The sequence below is a fragment of the Ochotona princeps genome, chromosome 8 (assembly GCF_030435755.1).
Source record: "Ochotona princeps isolate mOchPri1 chromosome 8, mOchPri1.hap1, whole genome shotgun sequence".
Lineage (NCBI taxonomy): Eukaryota > Metazoa > Chordata > Mammalia > Lagomorpha > Ochotonidae > Ochotona > Ochotona princeps.
In genome coordinates, this window is record NC_080839.1 from 82313967 (window position 1) to 82338804 (window position 24838).

Here is a 24838-nt window from a genome sequence, read left to right on the forward strand (position 1 = left end):
CACACTGTCCACCGTGTCCTCAGCCATGAGTCCACACGCACTCTCCCCACCGTGTCCCCAGCCATCAGTCCACACACACTCCCCTCCGTGTCCCCAGCCATCAGCCCTTGTACACTCACCACCACGTTTCCATCATCCACTCCTGGTACTCCCACTGTTGTAATAGATCATGTACTGCACCCTCAGGTCTCCTGGTCTTTTCTACTTGTGTATGAATCTTATCCTACAGTTCTTTTCTGAATAGACAGAAGAGACCTTACATGCTTCTGCAGGTCCCGGTTAGGAAGAAGAGCCTTACACTTCCACAGACAGTGAGTCTCAGTGAGCATCGGAGGTGCTAACATCCTCATGGTGAGGCCGAGTCCCGGACCTGTCTGTGCAGCTGGGATGACGTCATGGTGTCGCTGTGCGGGGCTTTACACGCCGCAGTGGCCCCTGCATAGGGTGTCTGGGAAGAGACATCATCTCTCTGGGATCATTCCCACACTGCTCTGCTATCCAGGGTGCCTTTGTCACCTGGGAGACAAGGCACCCTTGAGTTCCCTTCCAGAGAGGGGTGCACACCTGGTACCACTGCAAATGCCCTGCAGGGGTTCCCCGGAGACAGCACTCCCACGGGGCTGCAGTCGTTATCAACATCTGGATAGCAGTTTCTTCCTCATCGAATTTGCCTTTTGGGTGTTTTAGGGAAGAATTTTTTCAAGTCTCTCCTCCCCTGCAAGCTGTGTATCCTCAAGTATGTTTTTCTTCCCAACCGCTGGACTCAGTGCCCTCCTCTGCAGGGGCACGGCTCAGTGCTGGCCACACTCGATGCAGGAGGTCACTGCAGGGCTGCAGCTCATGGTCTGCTGTTTCGCAGACCTGCGAGTCCTTGCCTGTGAGTCCTTGCACCGTGCCCCTGTTCTCACTCTTGAAAGTGTGTTTTTCTTTCTCCCTCCCATCCACTTCTCCTGCCATGTTCTTTAGGCAGGTTCCAGGCAAGACAGAGCTGGCCTGCCCGTGGCAGGCGCCCCGTGTAGGTCATGTCCTGACTCTCTTGCTTGGTTCCCAGTCAGCAGCCAGAGGAATAGCACTGGCAGCGCTTGCCTCACCTGGGCTGCAAGATGGGGGTGGAGGTGGGAAACCACCACAGCTCGCTGCATAAACTGAGGCCTCACCATCCAGATCCCCCATCTGGCCACCTGTCATCCTACCACAGTGCCGGCCCCAGCACCAAGGGCTGACTGTGGCATTTGCACCAGCTTCTTCTGAAGTCCACTCCCCATGCATCCCTCTTGGCTCCCTCCCAGCTTCCATGTACTCTGCATTCATTTCCCTTTCCTGAAGGTCTCCTTCCACCGACTCTCTGCAGTTCTAGGCTGTTCCTCAGCAGAACTCATCTGCGTGGTTCCAGGTCAGATCATTGTCGTAGCACTTCTGGAAGCTTCCATCGCAGGTGCTCTGCCCTCTGCTCTCCAACCTTTTCAACTGTTGTTCTCAGCTGTCTTGGGAGCTATCCTGGCCCACGAATCAGTGGACAGGTTCCTTTCTAGCAACTGCACTAGTCATGTCTTTGTGATAAATTGTGTTTCACATTCCTAGATCTCCTTTCCTATTCCCAACTTTCTGACTCCTGGAGAATCAAAATGAATCCATGCAGAGTACAAACAGAGGAACAAATTGGTCCCTGTGCTTTCCTAAGCAAATGCACCTGCCCTTGGAGCAAACGATGGGTCACTGCAGGCTCAGGGTAAAGGAGGCGGGAGCTGTCAGCAAGAGAGCCCTGGCCTACAGCGAGCCATGTGGAAAGGCCAGGGGAAATGAGGCTTCCTGTCAGCTCCACCTGGCCACTTCTCGTATGGCCACAACCAAAGTCATCAATGTCCTAGATCTGTTTCCCGAAGTGCAAAGTCAGCGTGTTTTGTTCTCCTGTTTTCTAATACCTGCAAAACCAGATCGAGGAAATAGATACAGTTTCACAAACAGATAGGATTTTGAATCAGGAATAAGTCAGACTGCATGGGATGGACAGAACAGGCTCCACTTGTTTTCAGACAAGAGGGTTAAAGAGGGGAAAGTAAACTGAGAATTAAACCAGAAAGCACCAAGAGAAAGTGGTGGCAGGGAATGTAAGGAAGGAACCAGGGTCTTGGCAGTGGCCCTGGTGTGAGAGACATGAGGAGTTCTCACAAGGAAACAGTTTTCTCTGAGAAGGGAGTGACTCACAGGCCAGAAGACTTGGAAGTGACAGGACATCGGGCACGGGGACACGGGACCCTAACAAGACGACCCAGGAATGCGGAGCCCTGACAGGACACCGGGCACAGGGACACAGGACCCTAACACAACGGCACGGGAATGCAGAGCCTTGACAGGACACTGGGCACAGGGACACAGGACCCTAACAAGACGGTGGGCACGGGAATGCAGAGCCTTGACAGGACACCGGGCACAGGGACACAGGACCCTAACAAGACAGTGTGCACGGGAATGCGGAGCCCTGACAGAACACCGGGCACAGGGACACGAGACCCTAACAAGATGGGTGTGCACAGGAATGCAGAGCCTTGACAGGACACCGGGCACGGGGACACAGGACCCTAACACAACGGCATGGGAATGCAGAGCCTTGACAGGACACTGGGCACAGGGACGCAGGGCCCTAACAAGATGGTGGGCACGGGAATGCGGAGCCCTGACAGGACACCGGGCACGGGGACACGGGACCCTGACAGGACAACAGGCATGGGGTCACAGGGAAGTGACAGGGACAGGTGGGCAGCACCAACTATGACAGAACAGCAAGTGCAGGGATGTGGGGAAGTGACAGGACAGAAGCTTTGAAGCGGCAACTTTGACCTGAAATTCATGTGTGCTTGAGGACCTGCCTTTCTCGGCCCCCAAGCTAGGCCCTACCAATATGAGGGGATACCCAGAGTCCCCTTGTCTTATCGCAAGGAGAGGACAGGGACAGCAGGGGCATGTCCTCTGTTCTCCAAGACATCACAGGCCAGGCCAGAGCCTCATGCTGGAGTCCCACCCCACAGCAGACTGCACTGCCTGGAGCCGCCCGGCACTTCCCCATGCAACATGGGGCTGTAGGCGTCTTGCGGGTGTGGCTGTGGCATGCAGTCTTTCTGTGCTTGGTAGCCCTGGAGGTGGCAGACAGAAGGCCCGTCTCCAGCTCAAGCACAGCATTGGTGCATGAGCTGAGAGAACTGGCAGTAACGAGGACAGCCCTGATGAACAGGCCCTGCTGGCCCCAGCCACGTATCCTCAGGAAGCCAGGGCCCAGGTGCTCATGGCGGAGACTGGCTGGGGACAGCCCGGACATTGCAGGAAGCTACTCTGCACCCCATGGGTCTGAGTTCAGAGTATGATAGAGGTCAGTGCCAGGTTCCATCCTGGGGGCCTGTGGCCGGCAAGGAATGTCCCCTACCCAAACGCCTTTTGCACATGGGTTTCGTGACCCACTGGTACTAGCTGCCCTAGAGCTCCGTGTAAGCAGCTACAGGTGAGTACTGCACCCTGGGCCCTGCCCCTGCCCCGGCCCCGGCCCCCTGCATGCCTGCCGCACTGTGGACATTGTGGTTGGATGCGCCCGGCTCCCTGGTGAGGGCGAGAGGTCAGGAGCGGGGGTGTCGGTTGCCTTGGGCCAGCTGCACTAGTCACCTGTTGTATCTTTCTTTTTGCATGGGTCCTCCGAGTCCAATTCCAATTCTGACTGCAGCTGCCCCCGCCTCTTGTTTAGCTGCTCCCCTGCTGCTGGACGTGCATGTGCTCCGGCAGCAGTTTCCCAAGGACACCCCGTTAAGTGAATGGGACGTCAGGATGTGCTAGGTACGTTCTGCCCAGGGCACCGGACAGGGGCCACTGCCAGGTGTGCCTGGGGACACTCAGTGGCGCAGCAGTCACGTACAGGTCCCGGGTCCCAGCCAGGCGTCCGCCCAGGGCAGCAGGGTCCGCACGGACAGCCCCGAGGGAAGGGTTGCAGGCTGCATGATGAAACGCGCCCACTGCACACCTGCATGCAGCATGGCACCCTGAGAGACAAGCCGCAGCCCCAGGGTCCGCAGCACAGACCCAGAGTTACACCAGACCTGCCGGCGGTTCTTTAGGATCCCTGTCCTCAAGGTTGCGCCCGGAGCCGGTGCAGCCTAGGGAACTTGATGGGGCCAGAGTTGGGCGGGGCAGAGAAGGGAGGGAGTTTGGTCAGGGCTTGCCAGAGCCTTGCCCCAAGTTGAAGGCCGGCGTGTGTCACTCTGAGTCACACCTGAACTCATGAACCAGTGTCCTGTGACCTGCAGGTGGCTTCATGGAGAGTGGCATGGGGTCTGTTCATGTCACTGACGTGCGTGAGGGCCCCACTGAGTGGTACCTTGGCTCTGCTGCTGGCACCAGTCAGCAACATGGCTACTCCTGGCCAGAGGCTGGGGGGTGAAACCAGGACTGTGCTTGCCCAGCAGTCCCAACTAATCTGTTCCAACTCAGAGCGGAGATGCTTCTGAAACATCGTTTCAGTCCACTTTGAAAGTTCTTCTCCATCTTTTGGTTTTGCACAGCTAGAAAGTGTTGGAACCAAAAGGAAATAGGGTGTTTTTGTGTGTCTGCATCACGGATACTAGAAAGCAGGCTGCTGCCCACATGTCCCCAAAACAGAGCACCTGGCCTCTGCTCGCAAGTGGGCAGGCCTTGCTCTGGTCACAGGCCTCCCCAGCCCTGGGCAGCCACGCAGAAAAAGGCTCCTCAGGTTCTCAGGGGCACAGGAAGGCACGAGGGCAGGGAGGGCCTCGGGGCACAGGAAGGCAGGAGGGGCTCAGGGAGACAGCAGGGTAGGAGGGCAGAGAGGGGTCGGGGGACACCAGGGCAGGAAGGGGCTCAGAATAGGGGGGGTTGGGGAGTAGGGAGATGGGGCAGACAGGAAGGCAAGAGAACAGGGTGTGGCTTGGGGGGACAGGAAGACAGGAGGGGCCTGAGAGGTGGACAGGAGGGCAGGAAAGGCCCAGAGGGACAGGAGGGCAGAAAGGGGGTTGAGGAAAGGAGGGCAGGAGGGTCCTTGGGAGACAGGAGGGCAGGGAGCGTGAGATGGGTGCAGGGTGAGCTGTAGGGCTAAGGAGCTGCACCAGCGAGTCCCTAAGGAGAACCCCCTGCTAACATGGGTCCGGGCTCTGAAAAGCAAATGCCACGCTGAATGTCCGGTCAGAGGTCGCTGTCAGGTCCCATGGGTAGGCGCTGATCTCTGGAATTTGGAGCAGAGTTCATTAGGATGTGAGAAAACGCATTAATTTTGCATTTCCATACATTTTTTCATTGTTTGCCATTGACAGAGCAAAAACAACCAAATACATGTTTGGAACCAGCTCTATTGAAATCAAAAAGTTTTCTGAGTGATGTTTCCACGCCAGTGAGGTAGAGGCTGGTATGTGGCTGCAGTCATTTCTGTGTGATGAATTTTTAATATTTTATTTATTTGGAAATCACATATGGTTAATATACATTAGTGTTAAAAGCATCAAGAGCTTAATAACTAAAAGGCCACAGTGCAGCAGGGAATCGGGCACAGGTTCTAGACAAGACTCAGAAGAAAGGATGCTGCAGATACGCTGTTGCTGGCCTGGCCGAGGGCTGACTTCACATTCTATGGCATTAAAGATCACCTTTTCCATATGTGGAGTTTGCTAACGTAGCCCTACTGGTGGAGTGGCCATGAGCAGAGTTGCAGAGGGCTGCTCCTCAGACTGTGCTGTCTTAGCCACAGCCTGCCGGGACCCTCAGCCTCCGCTGATGGAACTAATCAAGCAAACGGAAGAGCCTGAGTGCTTTCAGGACACTTCCTGCAAGCCGGGTCTGGAATAGGCTGCTGGGCCACAGGCTCACAGCCCCGGGCCTGGGGGTACCTGTGCACTCAGGCTTCAGAGGGTGGAAGGGGGCTCAGAGTGACCCCATGCGAAGTGCAGCAGAGGTCACGCAGGACAAAGGTTAAGGATGCTGGGTGGGCCTTGGGCTCCTGCCTGAGGGATGCAGTGGCCCCCTGCCAGCCCTGGACAGCTCAGGCACTCCTGTGGTTAAGAACATGTGCTTTTGAAAGTCTCTTTCTTGCTTAACATAGACAGAACATCTGATGGGCCTTCCCGAAGGAGGGAGGATGGGAAGCTAGAACAGAGAGAAAGCTCTTTCCAGACCTTGCAAGTAGCTGAGCAACCACGCAGCTTCCTTCTGTAGGTAAGCTGTCCCCAGCACTGCTGCCACCCTGTCCAGGGCTGTGGACAGCAGAGAAGACCTCCTGGGGGAGGTCCCCGCTAAGGAACAAGCAGGGACAGCAGAGGAGCAGGTGGGCACAGGCACATCCGCGGCTCTCTGTGATGACGGACTTGAATGGAGAGCTGCTGGACTCCTTGCTGGCGCTGGAGGACGTGCTGCTGCCTCCTAGAGGTGTAGCTCACTGCAAGCAATCCTTTGCTGGTAACCATGAGGAGCAGGTCAGTGAGAAGAGGTTTGGGGAGTCCTTGGTGCCTGTTAGACCCTGTAACTTGACAGTCCCCAAGGCAAGGGCTTCTGCTGGTCACCACTAACTCAGAAACCATTCCCAGCATCTGAAATGTGCTCATTTATGACCAGGCAGAGAGATAAGAGCTCCAGTTCAGTTACTGCCCAAATGCCTCCAAAAGCCAGGGCTAGGTTAGCTGAGGCTGGATGCCAGGATGCCATCCAGGTCATCCACATGTGAGGCCATGCCAGGTATCCATGGACAAGAGCCCCCACCCACTCATTTCCAGGGCGTGTGTGAGCATGAGTGTGGATCTGAGGAGGGGCCAGAGCTGCATGCTGGGATAGGCAACCCTAGGCCGAATCTCAACCCCTTTCGTTACTATTTTTCTATCGCCATTATTAGGTATATAAGACAACATTTTCAGCCAGATAAATATGACCAAAAATCAGTTACTGTTACTATTGCTCAGTCTCAAATCAGACAAGAGCTGAGAGAGCAAGGAGCACACAGGAGCAGGATCCAGACAGGAGCAGGACCCAGACACAGGAGCAGGACCCAGACACAGGAGCAGGACCCAGACACAGGAGCAGGACCCAGACACAGGAGCAGGACCCACCCACAGGAGCAGGACCCAGACACAGGAGCAGGACCCAGACACAGGAGCAGGACCCAGACACAGGAGCAGGACCCACCCACAGGAGCAGGACCCAGACACAGGAGCAGGACCCACCCACAGGAGCAGGACCCAGACACAGGAGCAGGACCCACCCACAGGAGCAGGACCCAGACACAGGAGCAGGACCCACCCACAGGGGCAGGACCCAGACACAGGAGCAGGACCCAGACACAGGAGCAGGACCCACCCACAGGAGCAGGACCCAGACACAGGAGCAGGACTCACCCACAGGAGCAGGACCCACCCACAGGAGCAGGACCCAGACACAGGAGCAGGACCCAGACACAGGAGCAGGACCCACCCACAGGAGCAGGACCCAGACACAGGAGCAGGACCCAGACACAAGAGCAGGATCCAGACACAGGAGCAGGACCCACCCACAGGAGCAGGACCCAGACACAGGAGCAGGACCCAGACACAGGAGTAGGATGCAGCCTTGTGGGTCATTAACTTGGCCCCACAGAGATTTTCCTTCAGCCTCGGGCTGCCCAGAGGCCCTGAGCCTGTGACTGCTAGCCTGGACTGCCCCAAGGCACGGAGTGGCCATCTTTGCCACTTGGCCAAGGGGAAGCCCTCTGAGTGTCCTACACAGGCACCCCTTTCCAGAAAAGATGTGCTCTGAGCTGCTTCCCTGCCCCTCCCAGGATAGGCATCCTAGGCTCGGGCTGCCTGAGAAGCAGAGTCCCTTGTGAGGCCCCTGGGTCAGTGGGCTTCTGAAAATTCTGGAGATCTGTATGCAAATTTTAGAACTTTCTAAGGCCTTCAAGCCTCAACCAACCACAAAGATCGATGAACGGAGTGCACCGAGGAAGTGCTGATGGCCACAGAAGACCTCCTGCAGACCTGAGCGCCCCTGAAGATAGCCAGCGTGGGGCCACAGGTCCTGGTCTGGCCTTGCCCTGTCCCACACCTGGACATCCCACACCTGGACACTGATACGAGGTGGCAGCAGTGTGTGCATAGCCATGCCTCTGAGCTCCAGCCCCACCCCTGGTGGCCTCAGGCTCAGCAGCTCAGAGTCCCCCACCCACAGGGCTCAGCACCCTGTGAGGCAGCGCCTGCGCACCACCCTCTCCACCCACCCTGCAAACTCTGAAGGTAAAAGCAGAGCAAACCTTGGAAGGAGGAATGGCCCTTCTCCAGTGATTCCTGGAAATGTTTTTGTTTGCTTTCATAGCAAAAGGGGCACTGGAACCCCTGTTTTCTTATCAGATGATGGATTACACAGTACTTAACACTTGCTGCCAAAATTGGTGTTGGGTACTAAAGTCTCAACTTCGTTGCTTTGTTTTTGCTATAATGTTGCACCTTGAACTTGAGCAGAGTTATTTCCTCCCCTCCACCAAGACACATAGTAGGATTTACTTGTGTTAGAGGATGCGTCTTAAATAAACTACACTAGGAAGAACTGAAGAGTCGCCCTTTCTTGCACAAAGGTCGCTGTTTGGGGCAGTTGGCAGGTGGCTGCAGTGAGTTCTCAATCGATAATCAAAACTGAAACAGGCAGAGACCGGACTCTGCACAAAGCGTGTGTACACATTCAGAGGCTCTCCTCCAGAGGAGTCCCAGGGTGGGGGCCACATGTGGGGTCAGCCTGTCCAGCCACTGAGTGACCACCAGGAACGCTGACTAGTAGCTGACTGAGCTGCCCTGCGGCCACTTTGTAACTTTAACAAGAATTAGAGGCCAGTGTGGCTCTGGGAGCACGGAGATTCCATGCTAACTCCCTCACCGCTTGGCTACTGGCCCCAGGATGTCTAGCCCTGTGGCCCAGCTTCTCCACTACCCACGCTGTGCACAATCCCACAGTAGCATCAGGGAAATCCAGACCTCTGCATCCTAAGATCTGTAATACTAAAGGGGAGCTAGCTGCAGATCATTTATATAGCCAGGTGTCGGACCATGGCATTCGTGCTCACAGGCACCCCAGGCACATGCATTTCTCCATTTACATTGGCTCCTGAGAAAGCCTATCTGCCCACACAGAGGAGGGGGCCCTGGTCTCTGTTCCCAGGGTCCTGAGTGGGAAGCAAATTGAGATCTGTCAGCAGGAGATGCATTTACTAAATTTTGTAAGCAGGATGTTTGTGTATCCAGAGGATTCAGACAGTGACTGGGGAGCAGCTCAGAGCTGGACCCCTAATGGGCCCTTGAGATGCTTGGGAGACATGTGTCCTTGCAACCCATACATTTAGTGGCGAGAATGAGGCGCTCTGAGTCACTGTCATCAGTGTGTGTGTCCGTAGTGGAAACTGATGTCTCTGAGAAAGCTGGGAGTACAGGTGTCTGTGGTCCTGGGTGTCCTTGAGGAGGTGCCTATAAGGAGCTATCAGCTAAGACAGAGACATGGTGATGCCACCCCAGGACCCGGGGCCCAAGCCATGAAGCAGTTGGGCCTGTTCTGGGCATCTCTGCTAACTCAAGCTGCAAGACCACCATGGATCGTGGTCAGTTCAGCACACCGGATGTTCGGGCACACCAGGCCACATGTCCACCTAGTGCTCTGGTTTGGCGTGGACAGTGGTGTGCATGGGTGCTGCACTCCTGGGCCCCGCTGGAGTTGGGTGAGCAGCAGGGAAGGCGCTGGCCAGGAGAGGCAGCCTAGTGACCTGGGACAGTCTCTGGACAACGCCCCTGTGCCTGGGAGGATAGGCAGTCGGAGGTGTGGGTCAGTGGCCTGGCCCAGCTCACTTCCGCCTCCTCCACAAAGTGGTGGAAGCAACTGAGGGAGTCTGCTTTCTTGACAAATGCAACAGTAATGGTTTAGAGGATTTTGTTTCTTGCCAGTAAATGCCCAACTTGTTTTTGTCATTGTAGGTGTCCCACCCCTGGCTGTGACGGTTCTGGGCATATCACTGGCAACTACGCTTCTCATCGAAGGTAGGCAGAGCCTGGGGAGGGACTCAGGGTGGAGACCAGCCCGGGGTCATGACCAGCACTGCCCTCTGACTTCCCTTGGCATGAAGCATCCATCTAGCCAGTGCTGTGGCTCCTCTGCTGGTACCTCACTTAAGATCCAGATGGCCACTGACAGCCCCCGCCCCCAGAGCAGAGTGGCCTCTCACATGTCACTCCAGCTTAGAGGCCAGCAAGCTGACCCCACTGGAACATGATCCCTTACACACTGAGCCACAGCCGAGCTGCACTCCCTGAGCTGAGCAGCAAAGCCCAGACGCTGGCCCTGTGGCTCCCAGAGAGGCGCACAGTGTCTCAGCCAAGCATGGCCTGTGCAAGAACTGGTTGCCACACTCCTGGGTGCGCATGTGCCAAGGGGACTGGGAGGAACTTCGGGCACTGTTCTCAGAGCACATGCTCAAGATGGCCATGCCAAGGGCACCCAAGGCACTGGGCGGGGCTGTGCAGAGAGGCATGCAGCAGGGGCCACAAAGACCAAGGCTCAGGCGAAGTTGACCTGACAGGGTTGCTGCGAGAGAAACCGCACTTGTGTGGCCCTCGCTCATCAACATCTATGAACTGGACTCAGCAGCCTGGGCACAGTGGGAGGGAGGGCAAGGGCAAGGGCAGCAGCAGCCCCCACTTCCCACCAGGGAGAGCTGTGGACCTCCATGCAGATTTGGAGGTGCTTACCTGATGGCCCCATGCGGACTGCAGACAGAGCTCCCCCGGTCGCTGTGACTCTAGCTGAGTTTGAAGGCTCAGCCTGCATGGTGCTTATTTGAAAAGCGGGGGCCATGTCCACGCATGGAATGGATGGGTGTGGGTAACTGGGTGATGCTTCTTCCATGGAGGACGGCTCCTCTGGCTTGTGCTTGCAGGAGAGCAGCACCCCGTACACCCTTCGTCGTCCTGTCCCCATGCTCAGAGCAGCAGGGAGAGACCTTGCTAGGTGCGGGGATGCAACAATGTGAGTCTGAATTAAAGCTGAAACAGTACCAGTTCAACAGGAAGATGAAGTATACACCATTGCCCATCTTTGCTTTGTTTGGAAATGCCTTAGTTCTAGGGTCAGGGCTCCAAAAGTTGTGATATGCATACAAGCCAGAATGGGCAGTTGTGGCTTGAGTGTCTGCTTCCCACCACTCATCCTATGCACCTAGGGTCAGCACCATACAACTTTAGTCACAATTTATCTTACATCTTAGAATTTTAGATGACAGTATTCCATAATCTGTGATTAAGACAATGTAGGCTTAAATGTAAATTATGATCTACATCCAGAATAAATTATTCCAGGGTGAACCAATGGAGTTGGAAAGTGCTGTTGATTTGAGTACTTACTACATGCACTATTGCTAGAGTACTTTTAAAGTAAGACTAGAGTACATTGAGTCCTGTGTGAAGGTACTACTAGATGCACTGTGTGCTGTGTGCAGGATGCTTACTATATTTAGTACCACTAGATGTCCTAAGTGCTGAGCTCAGGGTACTTACTATACACAGAAACACTGGGTGTGTCAGGTACTGTGAGTAGGGTACTATGTGTAGTAACACTGCACATGTTGGGTACTGTGAGCAGGGTACTATGTGCAGTAACACCACATGTACTGGGTACTGTGGGCAAGGCACTGTGTACAGTAACACCACATGTGTTGGGTATTGTGAGTAGGGTACTATATGTAGTAACACTGCACATGTTGGGTACTGTTAGCAGGTTACTACATGCAGTAACACCACATGTGTTGGGTACTGTGAGCAGAGTACTATGTGCAGTAACACTGCATGTACTAGGTACTGTGGGCAAGGTACTATATGCAGTAACAACCGCATGTGTTGGGTACTGTGAGGAGGGTACTATGTGCAATAACACTGCATGTGTTGGGTACTGTGAGCAGGTTACTACATGCAGTAACACCACACATGTTGGGTACTGTGAGCAGGGCACTATGTGCAATAACACTGGATATGTTGAGGTCTGTGGACAGGGTACTATGTAGAGTAACACCACACATGTTGGGTACTGTGGGCAGAGTACTATATGCAGTAGCACCGCACGTGTCAGGTACTGTGGGCAGGGTACTATATGCTCTAACACTGCTTGTACTGGGTACTGTGGGTACCTGCTGGCTGCCATGCACAGAAAGCAGCATGCATGCAGGACTGCCCATGCACTAACACCGACCCTGCATCCAGGCATGGCCAGAGCTCAGCACTCCAATTCGAGCACTGCACTGGAGGCGTGTTCCTAACTACCTGGGCACCAAGCCCTTCTGTGGGGGAAGGGGGAGAAGCCCACCGTTAGCTAAGCCGACTCCTCCTGACCTGTGGATCCGAGCTGGAAGAGCTGCTGACCTGCCTTGCTGCCATCTGTCTCACAGCAGCAAAGTTAGCTGACAAACCACAGAAGGGGCTGATCTGTGGGCAGCGCCACAGGACAGCATGAGGTCACAGGGAGTGACCAGAGAGGCACTGGGACAGGTGCAAACCTGGAGCGTGGGTGTGCCATGGAGGCACAGAACCTGGAGGGGCTGCGCTGAGCTGGGCAGTTCCCTGGACAGGGCAGTGACACTCGGGCTTGGTAGGAGAGGAGGAAGCAAGAGCAGGCATGGGGTCCCCGTTAGGCAAACCCCAATGGGGATGCCTTAACTGCAGCATCTGGGCAGCCCTCCCACCCTCGGCCCAGGTCCCCCTGCTCATAAATTCACTCATGCAGCACCTGGCAGGGACTGGGGCACTCACCTGCAGCCCTCCCACCCTGGCAGGGACTGGGGCACTCACCTGCAGCCCGCCCACCCTGGCAGGGACTGGGGCACTCACTGCCGCCCTCCTACCCTGGCAGGGACCCACAGGCAGGGAGCACACAAGCACCTGCAGGAACATTGCCTTGCAGTTGCTGTGGGGAAGCAGAAACTTCTGGAAGGAAGGAACACTCGCAGGGTCTGGCAGGCAGAACAGGCAAGCTGTGCAGGGAGACACTAGGAGGCTGCGGCAGGTGGGTGGGCCTTGGGGACAGCTAGTCCTGAGCAGCACCCCTTAGAAGAGCACCTGAACATGCCCAGGTCCTGCATTCTAACCTAGCAGGGGGGAGTGGAGGGGTGCCAGGCCAGGGAGAGGCAGAGGCAGGGACCTGGGAGTGCCCCCCAGGGCCTGTGAGGTGCTGTGTCTCCCCTGGGAACTCCAGACCACCTGTTCTGACCTGGAGGGCAAGGCCTAGGAAGGGTAACCCCCTACTGCTGGCCCAGTGTCTGCCACCACGGAAGCCTGGGGCTGGGTCCCCCACCGCCAGGCACCTACCTCCCTCTGCCCAGAGTGCTTACTCAACACATGCAATGTGCCCACTGCTGTGTAGGCTGCACACATCCAGCTGCCATCACCCTCCATGGGTATAGCCACTGTGTGTATTTCAGCTGAATTGGGGCAGCCTCGAGGGCCCTGCTCCATCCCAGGACAGACTTGAGAAGGACAGTGGACTTGCTGCTCAGGGCCAGGCTGCCTCTCCTGCCCATGCGCTGTCCACTTGCTTCTCCCTTTCTCCCTCTTTCCCTCTCTCCCTCTCTCCCTCCTTCACTCTGGTCACAAAACGCTCCCTGTATCCTTCCAGAGGCTCCTGCAGCCTCCATTTCTCCCTGGGTGCTGGGCTGCCCCAGGCAGGCCAGAGGGCTTGAGCCTACCCGGAAGGAAGAGTGTGGCGACTTGTCTGGGTTTAATTTTCCTACCCAGAGCTACTCTCTGACTGACTGGTGCTTCCTCTTCAGCCTTTCAGGGTGCCCCCGAGCCAAGAAGAGCGGCATCCGGGTGGCGCAGAGCAAAGAGGACAAGGAGGACCAGGAACCCATCAGGTAGGAGGACCACAGCTGCCCTGAGGCCGGGTTCCACCAGCATCCAGCTCCCAGGCACCAGTCCACCCCTTGCCCCGGGTCATGGCAGAAGGCTGGAGCAGGCTTCCCTGATGATGATGATGCCAGAAGTCACCCTTGACCAGCCTCTGAGTTCTAACTCAGGAGTACACAGCTGGTTCTGAGGCCCAAGAGGCGTCAGGGGCTGACCCTCCCACCTGCCAGCCACCAGCCCTGCCCTTGTGCCTGCCTGCCCCATGCGGCTGCAATCCCCCCAAAACAGGCTGTAACCCCTGGAGATTGCAATATCATCCATGTCCTTAGAGAAAGAGTTTGACTTAAAACAAACAATGAATGGCACAGAATAGGATCAGTTAATCGCACGGGACTACGTTAGTGATGGGGGTTCTGCTGTGCTGCGGTCTGGCCACGACTCGTACCTATGGTCCTAGGAGCTGCCCTTCAAATCCCCTCTGGATCTGATGTCTGAACTCACTGCTAGGGGTGCCATGGCTTCCACAGGACACAGCCCCCAGAAAAACAGGGGCCTTCTCTCCTGCTGGCAAAACTGCTGTGTTTCCCATGGAAGGGCCCAGGGCCATATGCGCATCCCTGGCCACCCTGGGCATTTGGGGAGTGAACCAGCAGATGGCAGCGCTCTCTCTCTCTCTCTCTCTCCTGGACTCTTTCTGGTTGTCTCTCTGCCTCACAAATAAACCAATGAATAAAGAATAACTTGACATTTAATTTTTGTTTATACACATACTAGTCACCCTGCAATGGCCCCCCATCACAGCGCCCTTTGCTTACCGCCCCAGCCGTGGTTCGCCGGCTCCTCGGGGTGCAATCGCCAGCGCGCCATTGGGTGGCGGTAGCTTTTCTGAATTGTCCTTACCTGTCCCTTTTTCCTCATTCTCATTGATTTTCCTTTTTCCGTTTCTCCATTTCCATCCTTTTTTCTTTCTCCATCACTCCCTGCTTTCGTGTTCCTTTCTCTCCCTTTTTTTCTTTCCCTGTCTTCTGCTACTCTTCTGACCCACTCATCCCCGGGAGCATGAGGGCTGCTTTTTCCTGCAGGTCGGGGTTTGAGGCCTGCCTGCACAGGCTCCGGGCTGTGGTAGCAGGAGGATGACCCGTCCCCTCTGTCTGCTGTCCAGGTGTCCAGTGCCCGGCTGCGACGGGCAGGGCCACATCACCGGGAAGTATGCCTCCCACCGCAGCGCCTCGGGGTGCCCACTGGCCGCCAAGAGACAGAAGGATGGGTACCTCAATGGCTCGCAGTTCTCCTGGAAGTCTGTCAAGACGGAAGGCATGTCCTGCCCCACGCCGGGCTGTGACGGCTCTGGCCACGTCAGCGGCAGCTTCCTCACGCACCGCAGGTGAGTGCGGCCTCCATGCGCTGCATCCTTGGGTGCAGACAGGCCAGGCCCAGCGGCCTCCATGCGCTCAGGTGGGCGGATCCAGGCGCCCCTGGAGATTTGGGAGATGTCAGGAGGCATCAGCTGTCAGTGTGCCCGCCCCCCAGGGAGAGAGGGGGCACTCTCTGGCTCACCAGGTGTGTGGCGGCATTCTCAGAAGAGCCAGGAGGTCACAGCAGTTCGTATTTGCTTGACTTCAGAAAAGAAGTGCGTGGGGGTGGGGCAGTGTCTCTGAGGAGGCCCGCTTTGTGGAGTCAGGGGTGCCACATGGGCAGGGAAGGGTCTGAGGGGAGGCAGAGCCCTGCCCCGCGCAGAGTTGACACTCTGAGCCCCCAGCCCGGGGACCCTCCACTGAGTGGTGGTGCAGACGCCCCGCCCCACAGCATGGCGCTGCTGCACTGAAATGGGGACCTAAACCTGGCACGTGTCCAGGCACCTCATGCTCTGTGGGCATTGCGGGCAGCACCTTGACCACTGTGCCGGTCACCTGCTCCGGTCACCTGCTCCAAGTCCTAGAGATTTTTACGGAGAGGTTTTCAATGATTCAGTAAATGCCTGCTCTGGTCCTTTCTTGGACCTAATCTCTCAACCTTTCCCAAATCAGGCGTCGCCATCTGCTTTCAAAAACCTCCCTCAGTTGGTCGCCCACCATGTGAGGCAGGCACAAGCTGTGTGGGTCCCACACGGCTTGTTCCAGCTCACAGACCCCAAGGGTGCCCCCCCCAGCCCCATCTGCACACATCTGAGGTGTGCTTGGGGAAGCCATCTGGGAGGGTTTCTAGAAACACACATCTGATTCTAAGAAGGCTCAGCCGCAGCCAGGCCTGCTCACCTGGGACCCTCCCAGGGTACATTCCACAGGGCCAGGGGCCAGCCATCCCAAGAGGCCACGGGCTTCTCTGGAGGTGAGGGGTGGACAGGTCTGAGGAGGCTGGGCTGATTAGGAAGGTCCGAGCTCAGCCCCAAGGGCCCGGGCTAGGGTGTGGGAGAGAGCTGTGGTGCCACCCAGGCAGGGCCTTATGTGTGAGCAGCAGACCTGGGGAGGCAGGTCAGGAGCTCCTGAGGCCAAGGGAGAGGCAGCGAGAGCCATGCCACAGTCCTCGCCACCCACGGTTGGCAGGAATGGCCTTCCTCAGGCCAGAGTCCCAGGCTGTCAGGGCCAGCCTCGGTGCAAGCGTGGGAGGCTCACTGGCTTCACTTTCCCGCAGGTTCCACAGACACAGCAGCTTTTTCCCACTCGCATTTTAGTGCCGTGTCTGCGGTTGAAGTGCAGCCTGGGAAAACCTGGTTGTCTTCAGGTCTTGCCAGTCTGAAGGGGCGCGTGCAGGCCGCAGCCATACGGCTCGTGCCAGTTTTTGGCAGACAAAGCACATTTGGCACTTTCTGGTGCTGCCGTCAACCCAGGCTGCAGGAGGCCTCTGGGCCCCACAGCCTCCCACCTGACTGCCTGCCAGCTGGCTCTGGCACCAGGAGCACAGCATGCCCCATCCTCACAGGGGGGCCACGGGCTGGGAGCTGCTGGGTCTGCCATGGGGCGTCGCTTGATCATGGCGTGGAATCTTTGGAGGCACAAAGCTTGGAATACAGTCTTTACTGTCGCCGGTTCCATGGGTGGCAAGCAGTGCCGGAGCCAGGGGGGAGCCAGGAAGAGGATGGGGAAGGAGCACACCCCCTCTCCCCACTCCACTGGGGAGCACAGGCAGCATAGATCCTGGGAGGTACCTGGAGCTCTGGACCTATGTCCCAGCCGGGAACAGGAGCGAGGACAGGAGGCGGCTCTGCCACCCGCCCTGTGGAACCAGGCTGTGCGGGGCCGGAGCTCCCGAGAGGAGCAGAGGAAGGCTCGGCTCGGGGCTGGCCAAAGAGGACGAGCAGCCTGAGGTGTCCAACCTTTTAAGGAAAACACTGCATCGCAGGACAGAAGCAAGCCTGAAAGAAGGGGGTGGGGATCTCACAGAAAACAGAGACATTTCTGGAAAGAGAAGAAACCTTTCTAACAACCTGTAATTTTCATGAGACCAAACCAAGAATGGAAAGAATATTAAAATGTATTGTGTTAATGATCCTAGAAACATTCAGGGGAAAGATCTCCTAAGAAAAAGAAGTGAAGGAGACTGTTCACCAAGAGAGTTAGCAAATGAAGTTGAGGAATATTCCACAAGTCATATAAGGAGAAGGTAAAATATTTTTTCAAAAAATACTTCAAAGATTTCATAACCAGCTACCTTCAAAAGTTTCAGGAAAGGTGGAGAGAATGAGAAAGTGAGAGAAAGGCAATTACCAAAACAAAAAGCCAGAAAAGCTCGGGGCTGAGGTCTTGGCTTTCCACCGAGGTCATGCAAGGGCCCGGCAGGCACCGTGAGAGGCGCGGGCCTGAGCAGAGGCTCCGACCCCAGGACTTGCAGGAAGGAAGCCTGTGCAAGGGCCGGCCACGTTGATGGAGTGATGAGGACGCCATCTGCTGCCTGCCCGTTGCTGCTGCACTTGTGACAGCGGCTGATGGCTGATGCACCCACCAGGCTGAGGTTGTGAGCAGCAAGAGCGGGATGCAGCTCGGACCCTGTGGGTGTTCCCAACACTGTCCCTCAGCGGAGGGCACGGACCGCTGGGGTTGCCCCGGGCCCTTGAGAAGGACGTCCATTTGACAGAGGACGGAGTGGTGCAGGGGGAGTGCTGTGAGAGGCAGCAGGTGGCTGGGACCTGCTTGGTGGAACCCCAGTACAAGGTTAACCTGTTGCCTCTCTGGACCCTGGCTTCCTGCGACAACAGTTTCCCTGACAACTTCTCTGAGATCCTAACTTCTAAGTCATTTTGCTGTTACCAGTTGTTTATTTCAGTCCTGACCTTTAAAGATCTTTGCTGTGATTTAAAGAATCCCTCCAGGCAATTCTCTGAACTCCAGCCTTGGAGGCAGGGTCTGGCCTGTGCCCTTGGAGCAAGCTCCTGCTGCTGAAGGCGTGTGTGTGTGTGTGTGTGTGTGTGTGTGTGTGAGTGAGTGAGTGTGAGAGAGAGAGAGAGAGAGAGAGAGAGAGACCTCTCCCCTTTGTGTCCCCCATGGGTGTGGCCTCCTTCCACGAAACTCACCCACTCTCTCCCTATACTCTGATGCTGCGAATGGGTCTGGGGCTTTCCAGTCCCTCCAAACCCCCTCCTTCAGAGAGGTGGCCCACCCAGCCTGTGGAATGTGATATGGAAGGACCCTCAGTTTCCTACCCCGTCCATTCATAGGCATCAGAGTCCCGCCAGAGTAGGTCTGTCACATGTGCCGACAGACCTGGTGTGTTCAGAGGTGCCCATGGGAAGGGGGCCTGGCTCCTGAAGAGCTGGCCTCGCGCCAGGGTCACCCTGCTCCTCAGCAGGGGACCAGCTGTGGTGGCCTGGGCAGGCTACTTCTGAAACACGGAGTTTTCTGCAGAATCTCCTGGCTGTTGGATTGAGAAGGGAGCCCAGCAGCAGGGCTCTGCATTGAGTGCAGGGAGTCCAGGAAAGCAAATGCAGAAACAGCTGCCCCTGTGAGCCTGGGGCGTGAGAGGCAGCTGAGGCTGTGGCTGCTCACGTGCAGAAACCAAGTACTGATGCAAATGCTCTGGGTCACCCTGGCTTCGTTCACGTGGACTAGAGGATCAGCCCGCAGTCACTGCTGCAGCCTGGCACACAGGCGTTGCACCGCACAGCACGCCTTGCCATGGTGACACCCTGAGCGGCCACGCTGTGTGGCATCAGGTCTGAGCGCACACACGGCTGCCCTTGCAGGTCCCGGGAAGTGTCCCTTGCACAGCTCTCTTCAGGGTGCTGCCCCAGGAAGAGGCTTCCAGGCCAGCTGTCTCCCCCTCCCACAGGAACCCTCACAGAGATTCCTGGTGCTGGCGCCTGCTGCCAGACGTCTGGGGCCCCTGGCTGGCTGGGGAGCAGCTGGTTAACCCTCAGCTGCCCGTGCTTCCCAGGACTGTGGTCTCATGGCTTCAACTCTGAGCCCCAGGCAGTTGTTAGTCCTGATACAGAGAGGCACATGACAGGCACGGTGTCCCCCACCTCGGGCTGACTCTCTGCACCTGGGGAGGGGCGCGTCCTGCCCAGACCCCGGCCTCCCAGAGCTGGGGCCCGACCGCATGCGTCACCACTAGATGGCAGTGTGACCCCTGCGCCTGCCTTCACTCAGGGCTCCCTTCCAAAAGTGACCCAGGCTGGCCATGCAGTCACTGGATCGGAATGGCGGGACCCATGGCGCTGAGAAGAACACTGCGTCCCTAGGGCCTTTGTTTCCTAATTTAGTCTCCCAAACCCGCTCGCGTCTCACACTCCCAAAGCCATGCGTAAAGGGCTGTTCCCAGTGGGCAGTTGATTAACTGGAATCTCACAGGGGTGGCATCCGACTGTCCTCACTGCTGTCCTCAGCCGTCCTCAGGGTGTTGGGAGCCAGCCCCCGGCCACAGGCCCGAGGCCCTGCCACCTACACACTCAGCGATTCACCCTCGGGGAGCTGTAACTGCCATTGGGACATGGGAGGAATCAGGGCGACGTCTGACCGGTTTCAGTGCAGTGCCTTTGGGGTAGCAGAGGTGACCTGGCATGACCAGCCAGGCTCACCCCTGGCTGGAGAAGCAGCTGGCAGGTGGAACCCCCGATGGAGGAGATGAAGGCCACCAGGGGCTGAGGCCTGGGCAGCCCCTGCCCAGTCCCGTCTCGCACATCGTCAGGCGTGGGGGGCAGTGTGCCTGCTGCCTCACACAGCTGGTTCTGTGGTGCCCCAACAGATGCACAGGGAGAGGATGCGGGCTGCTGGGGGCTGTGGGGGCAGTCACTCAGGCTAAGAGAATTCAGTCTTGGCTCAGTATGTTTGGCTTCCAGAAGCGGAAGTGGTTTACAGTGCAGGCACATTACTGCAGGAGGCGTTTGTCTTCTCAGAACCCCTGCTTGTTTCACAAAGGGAAATCTTGGGCCCTATCCATCAGTGACAAGCGCTGGAAGCTTCCATCTCATATTGACAGGATGTGGAGCAGAGTGGGGTGATCCAGGCCAGACCCACACTGCCCTTCAAGGGCTTCCCTCTGCCTCAGGCCGCCTGCAGGGGTCAGGTCCTGGGTTGGCGTAAACTCAACTTGGGAAGCGTGGAGCCTTCACGTGGAAACAGCCCTGGGCTAGACTCTCTTGGAGCAGATGTGTGATTGACAGCCGTCAGGACAAGGGGCTTGGAGACACAAGCCTGGGGCCTCCCCTGCGACAGGGGACTTCAGAAGAGCAGCAGAGAATGACAGCCGTCTCCCTCTGTCCCAGCTGCCAAACCAGTGTGCCTCTGGCCAGGGACTCAGGAGGCACGGCTCCAAAGGGAGGGGAGGCAGCCATCAGTCACCCACCCCCAGATGTGCGGTGAGGGTGTGGGTGGGTGCTGCAGAGCGAGAGCAGCGGACTGATTCAAGGGGTGGGGTGCAGGCAGGAGGCCTCCGTGTTGAAGGAGTCCTTGGAGCCCCGTGCGGTCACGCCATGGACAGTCTTTACAGCCCTGAGGGCAGCTCGGTGAGGAGCAGGTACTGCCAAGGGGTCCAGTCCCCCACCGCTCCGCCGAGGTAGCCGAGGTAGCCGAGGTAGCCGGCCTGCTGCTGCCATCTGAGCACATGAGGTGCCCCCACACAGAGCACCGTGCATAGGCCCAGCACTCACTCCATGGGCTCTGTCCTGTCCTACTTGCCGACAGCCTCGGCTGCTACCTGGCTGTTGCACACATGCAGAGCTGTGTCTGCCTTCCGACCCACGGGGCCCGCGGAGACCAGGGCTCACCAGTATCTCCTTGCCCACAGCTTGTCAGGATGCCCGCGAGCCACGTCCGCCATGAAGAAGGCAAAACTGTCAGGAGAACAGATGCTGACCATCAAGCAGCGGGCCAGCAACGGTGAGCAGCCCCGTCCCCACCAGCGCTTGGGCAAGGCTAGCAGCCTGTGCCCTTGACTGAGAGGCGCAATTCAGAGGCCCTGCTCCAATCCCTACACAGCCGACACTGATGCCACAGGTTTCCCCGTTGCATCTCCCACTTGTCAGGGTCCTGGGGCTTCTGCTTGTCCACCTCTGACCCTTGGTCTCTGCAACAGAGGTGGTGGGGCTCAGAGCCTGCCTCTTCTTACCCGTCCAGGCTCAGCGTCTGAGCTGTGCTGGCTGAGGCCTTCAAGGCCTATGTCCTCCTGAGGGTCTCTTGCTGGTCACCTGTGCAGGCACGCTCTGCAGGGAAAGTCAGAGGGTGCGTGGGGGGCAGAAGAGAGGGAGCTGGGGCCTGGGCTGTATCCAGCACCCCCTCCATTTGCTCAGCCCATCGGCAATTCCAGACACAGCCTCAGTGTGGCTCCCATCACCTGAGGGGGTGCCAAGCAAGGATGACGGAGTCCTGTGGCTTTGGAGGATGTCGGTCCTGCCAGGCACGAGCTCCAAGGTGACAGCCCAGTGGCCGATCACCAGGAGGAGTTTGGCCTGCCCCTCTGCCACCTGGGAGGGGTTGCGGCAAAGCCAGCAGAGGTCACAGGCCAGGATGCAGCCTGTTGGGGTCCTAGCTGCACCGTGGGGTCTTCCATCATCATCAAACGACTTTGTGAAAGGCTTGAGCGGGATGTGCAGCTGCCTACAGAAGTGCTGCCCCTACTGGGCCACACTGTCAGTCAGCAGGAAAGGGACCAAATTTAGCTCATTTGTGCCAGCGGCTGGTCCTGCAGGCCGGCACCCACCAGAGGTCACTTCTGTCTCATGAGGTGTATGAAAGATGAGCATCAATCAGTGTCTGCATGATGAACTTGAGGAGCCCTGAGCTGAGCCGCGGGATGTCCGCATGCACTGTTGGTCACCACGGAGTCCTGTGCTGAGCCACAGAGACAGGAAGAAATGTCTCCTGGGTCTTTCCCTGCCGGTCAGCTCACTGCACGTGTACTTGGCACTGGGAAACATGGCAGGCTGTGTTTCTCTGCCGTACCCCAAGGTGAAAGATACTATTTCAGAAAGAACTGAGCAGGAAAGCCAAGTGGATGAGGGGGCTCCTCCTTGCCCAGCCAGTGGCTTCACTGGTATGGGGCAAGAAACAGGGTGAACTGCCTATGAGTGCAGGTGCCCACCACTGGTCTGAACCTGTGCATGCCCTCTTGCAGGCCAGGGTGAGTCATCCTGCGCATATGAAGTGAAGGCGCCAGCAGCCAGACCCCATGCCTGTGGGAGTATGCAGGCACAGGCTGCCCATGGGCCCAACTCGCCTGCTGGGTAGTCCTCGGCATTTCCCTAGTGCAGTGCACACTGTGGAGTCACCATTGGCATTGTTGGAGTTTGGGGGCAGAGACTTTTCTGCTGTGGCCCCTGGGGTGTGTGTCACCAAGGACAGAGGCATAGAAGCCCTGCTTCCACCACTCAGGGCAGAAACCACCCCATGGGCTCCCCCAGACCCCAGCAGTGCTGGTGCCCAGGCTGCTCCTACTGCTGGTTTGTTCATGCAGAACCAATCCTATGGGTCCAAAGAGATTTCTTACCAAACCCTAGGCGTGAGTTGCTACAACCATGTTTGTATGGTCAAGTCAAGAACAAGGGCAGGGCCAGCCGCTAGACCTCAGGGACAGAACAGTAGCACTTACTTCCCAAATGGCTGCTCACACACCACAGCCACCAGACCGCACCACAGCCACCAGGTCACACCACAGCTACAAGGTCACACCACAGCCACCAGGTCACACCACAGCTATAAGGTCATACTACAGCCACAATGTCACACGATAGCTATAAGGTCACACCAGACCACACCACAGCCACCAGGTCACACTACAGCCACGAGGTCACACCACAGCTATAAGGTCATACCACAGCCACCAGACCACACCACAGCCACCAGGTCACACCAAAGCCACCAGGTCACACCACAGCTATAAGGTCATACTACAGCCACAATGTCACACCATAGCTATAAGGTCACACCATAGCCACCAGGTCACACCACAGCTATAAGATCATACCACAGCCACAACGTCATACCACAGCTATGAGGTCACACCACAGCTACAAGGTCACACCATAGCCACCAGACCACACCACAGCCACCAGGTCACACCACAGCTATAAGATCACACCATAGCCACAATGTCATACCACAGCTACAAGATCACACCACAGCCATACAAGGTTATACCATAGCCACCAGACCACACCACAGCCACCAGGTCACACCACAGCTACAAGATCGTACTATAGCCACAATGTCACACCACAGCTATAAGGTCACACCACAGCCATACAAGGTTATACCATAGCCACCAGACCACACCACAGCCACCAGGTCACACCACAGCTACAAGGTCACACCACAGCTACAATGTCACACCACAGCTATAAGGTCACACCACAGCCATACAAGGTTATACCATAGCCACCAGACCACACCACAGCCACCAGGCCATACCACAGCCACACCAGTCACATCACAGCTACAAGGTCATGCCACAGCCAGTCAGGTCAGCTACCTATGGCCCTTGCTATGGAAAGCAGGCTCGCTCTTTTTTTTCTTATCTTCTGGGTGCAAAGCCCACCCTGGGTTGTTTTCCCACTTTCACATATAACACAGGCATCCAGAAACATCCATCTGAACCTAGCCCAGTGGTAAGAGGAGAGAAGCGTCTAGGATCACATGTCACATTGTGTGAGCCGAGAGGCACAGGGCAGACTCTGCCTGTGCAATTATGGCTTCCCGTTGAATCCCTGAAGCCATTCTCTCTGCTCCCACTCTTCCCTGCAGGAGAATCACCCAGCACTCAGCCCTTAGCACCCCCAGTTGGGAAAGGGGAGTTCTCACGGGATATGCCCATGAGAAAGCAGGCATGGCCCAGGGTGAGGAGCAGAGGGTGAGGCCCGGCCTGTGCTTGGGGCAGTGGACAGTCTGCACAGATCTGCACTGAGCTCATCTATCGAGTACTGATGGACAGACATGCCTGCTGCAGGCTCTGCAGCGTGGGCCTTGCTGGACTCATGCACCCCTCAGCACAGTGTGAGTGCCAGGACCCCAAAGCCAAGGCAGTGGAGTGCAGACGAGAGCACGAGGACCGTCACAGTGAAACTGCAGGTGTGGTGGAAATCCAGATGAGTTCCCTGCAGGTGGTACGTGCTACTTACAGAGCACGAATGACACCCTTTGCCAGTGTTTCTGGAACATTCCAGGGTCTTGAAAAGATGTGCACCCCAGCTTACTCTCACCCCAAGTGTCTCGGAGCAGGAGACCCCAAGCCTGTATGTCTGTATGTGTAGGGAACGCGTCCAGAGGCTGCCTGGAGGAAGGGCCTGAAGATGGAGCGGCTTCAGGAATGTTTGCAAGATGCTATAGAACTTATGATGGAGAATTTTAGGTGTGGGTTTTTAGCATTGGGAGAGGAGCTCCATTTCAATTTCAATTTTCAGAGCAAACAAAACTTGGAGTCTACATGCTGCACCACATACAGCTCAGGAGTTTTTGGTGCTTTAACAATCTCTCGTCTCCACCAGCGACTCAGCAGGACAGAGCCCCTTTGCCATCCCGGTCACCTTAATCACCCTCACT

General features: G+C 56.8%; 1 protein-coding gene across 1 annotated transcript in view; it reads left to right on the forward strand.

Annotated features, from left to right (window-relative positions):
- MYT1L (myelin transcription factor 1 like) overlaps positions 1-24838 on the forward strand; it is a 128193-nt gene that overhangs the window by 90935 nt on the left and 12420 nt on the right. Inside the window, exons 14-17 of the mRNA XM_004582577.4 lie at positions 9963-10025; positions 13799-13882; positions 15037-15258; positions 21093-21184. Of these exons, the coding sequence (XP_004582634.2) occupies positions 9963-10025; positions 13799-13882; positions 15037-15258; positions 21093-21184 (461 nt within the window). The remainder of the gene's footprint in view (positions 1-9962; positions 10026-13798; positions 13883-15036; positions 15259-21092; positions 21185-24838) is intronic.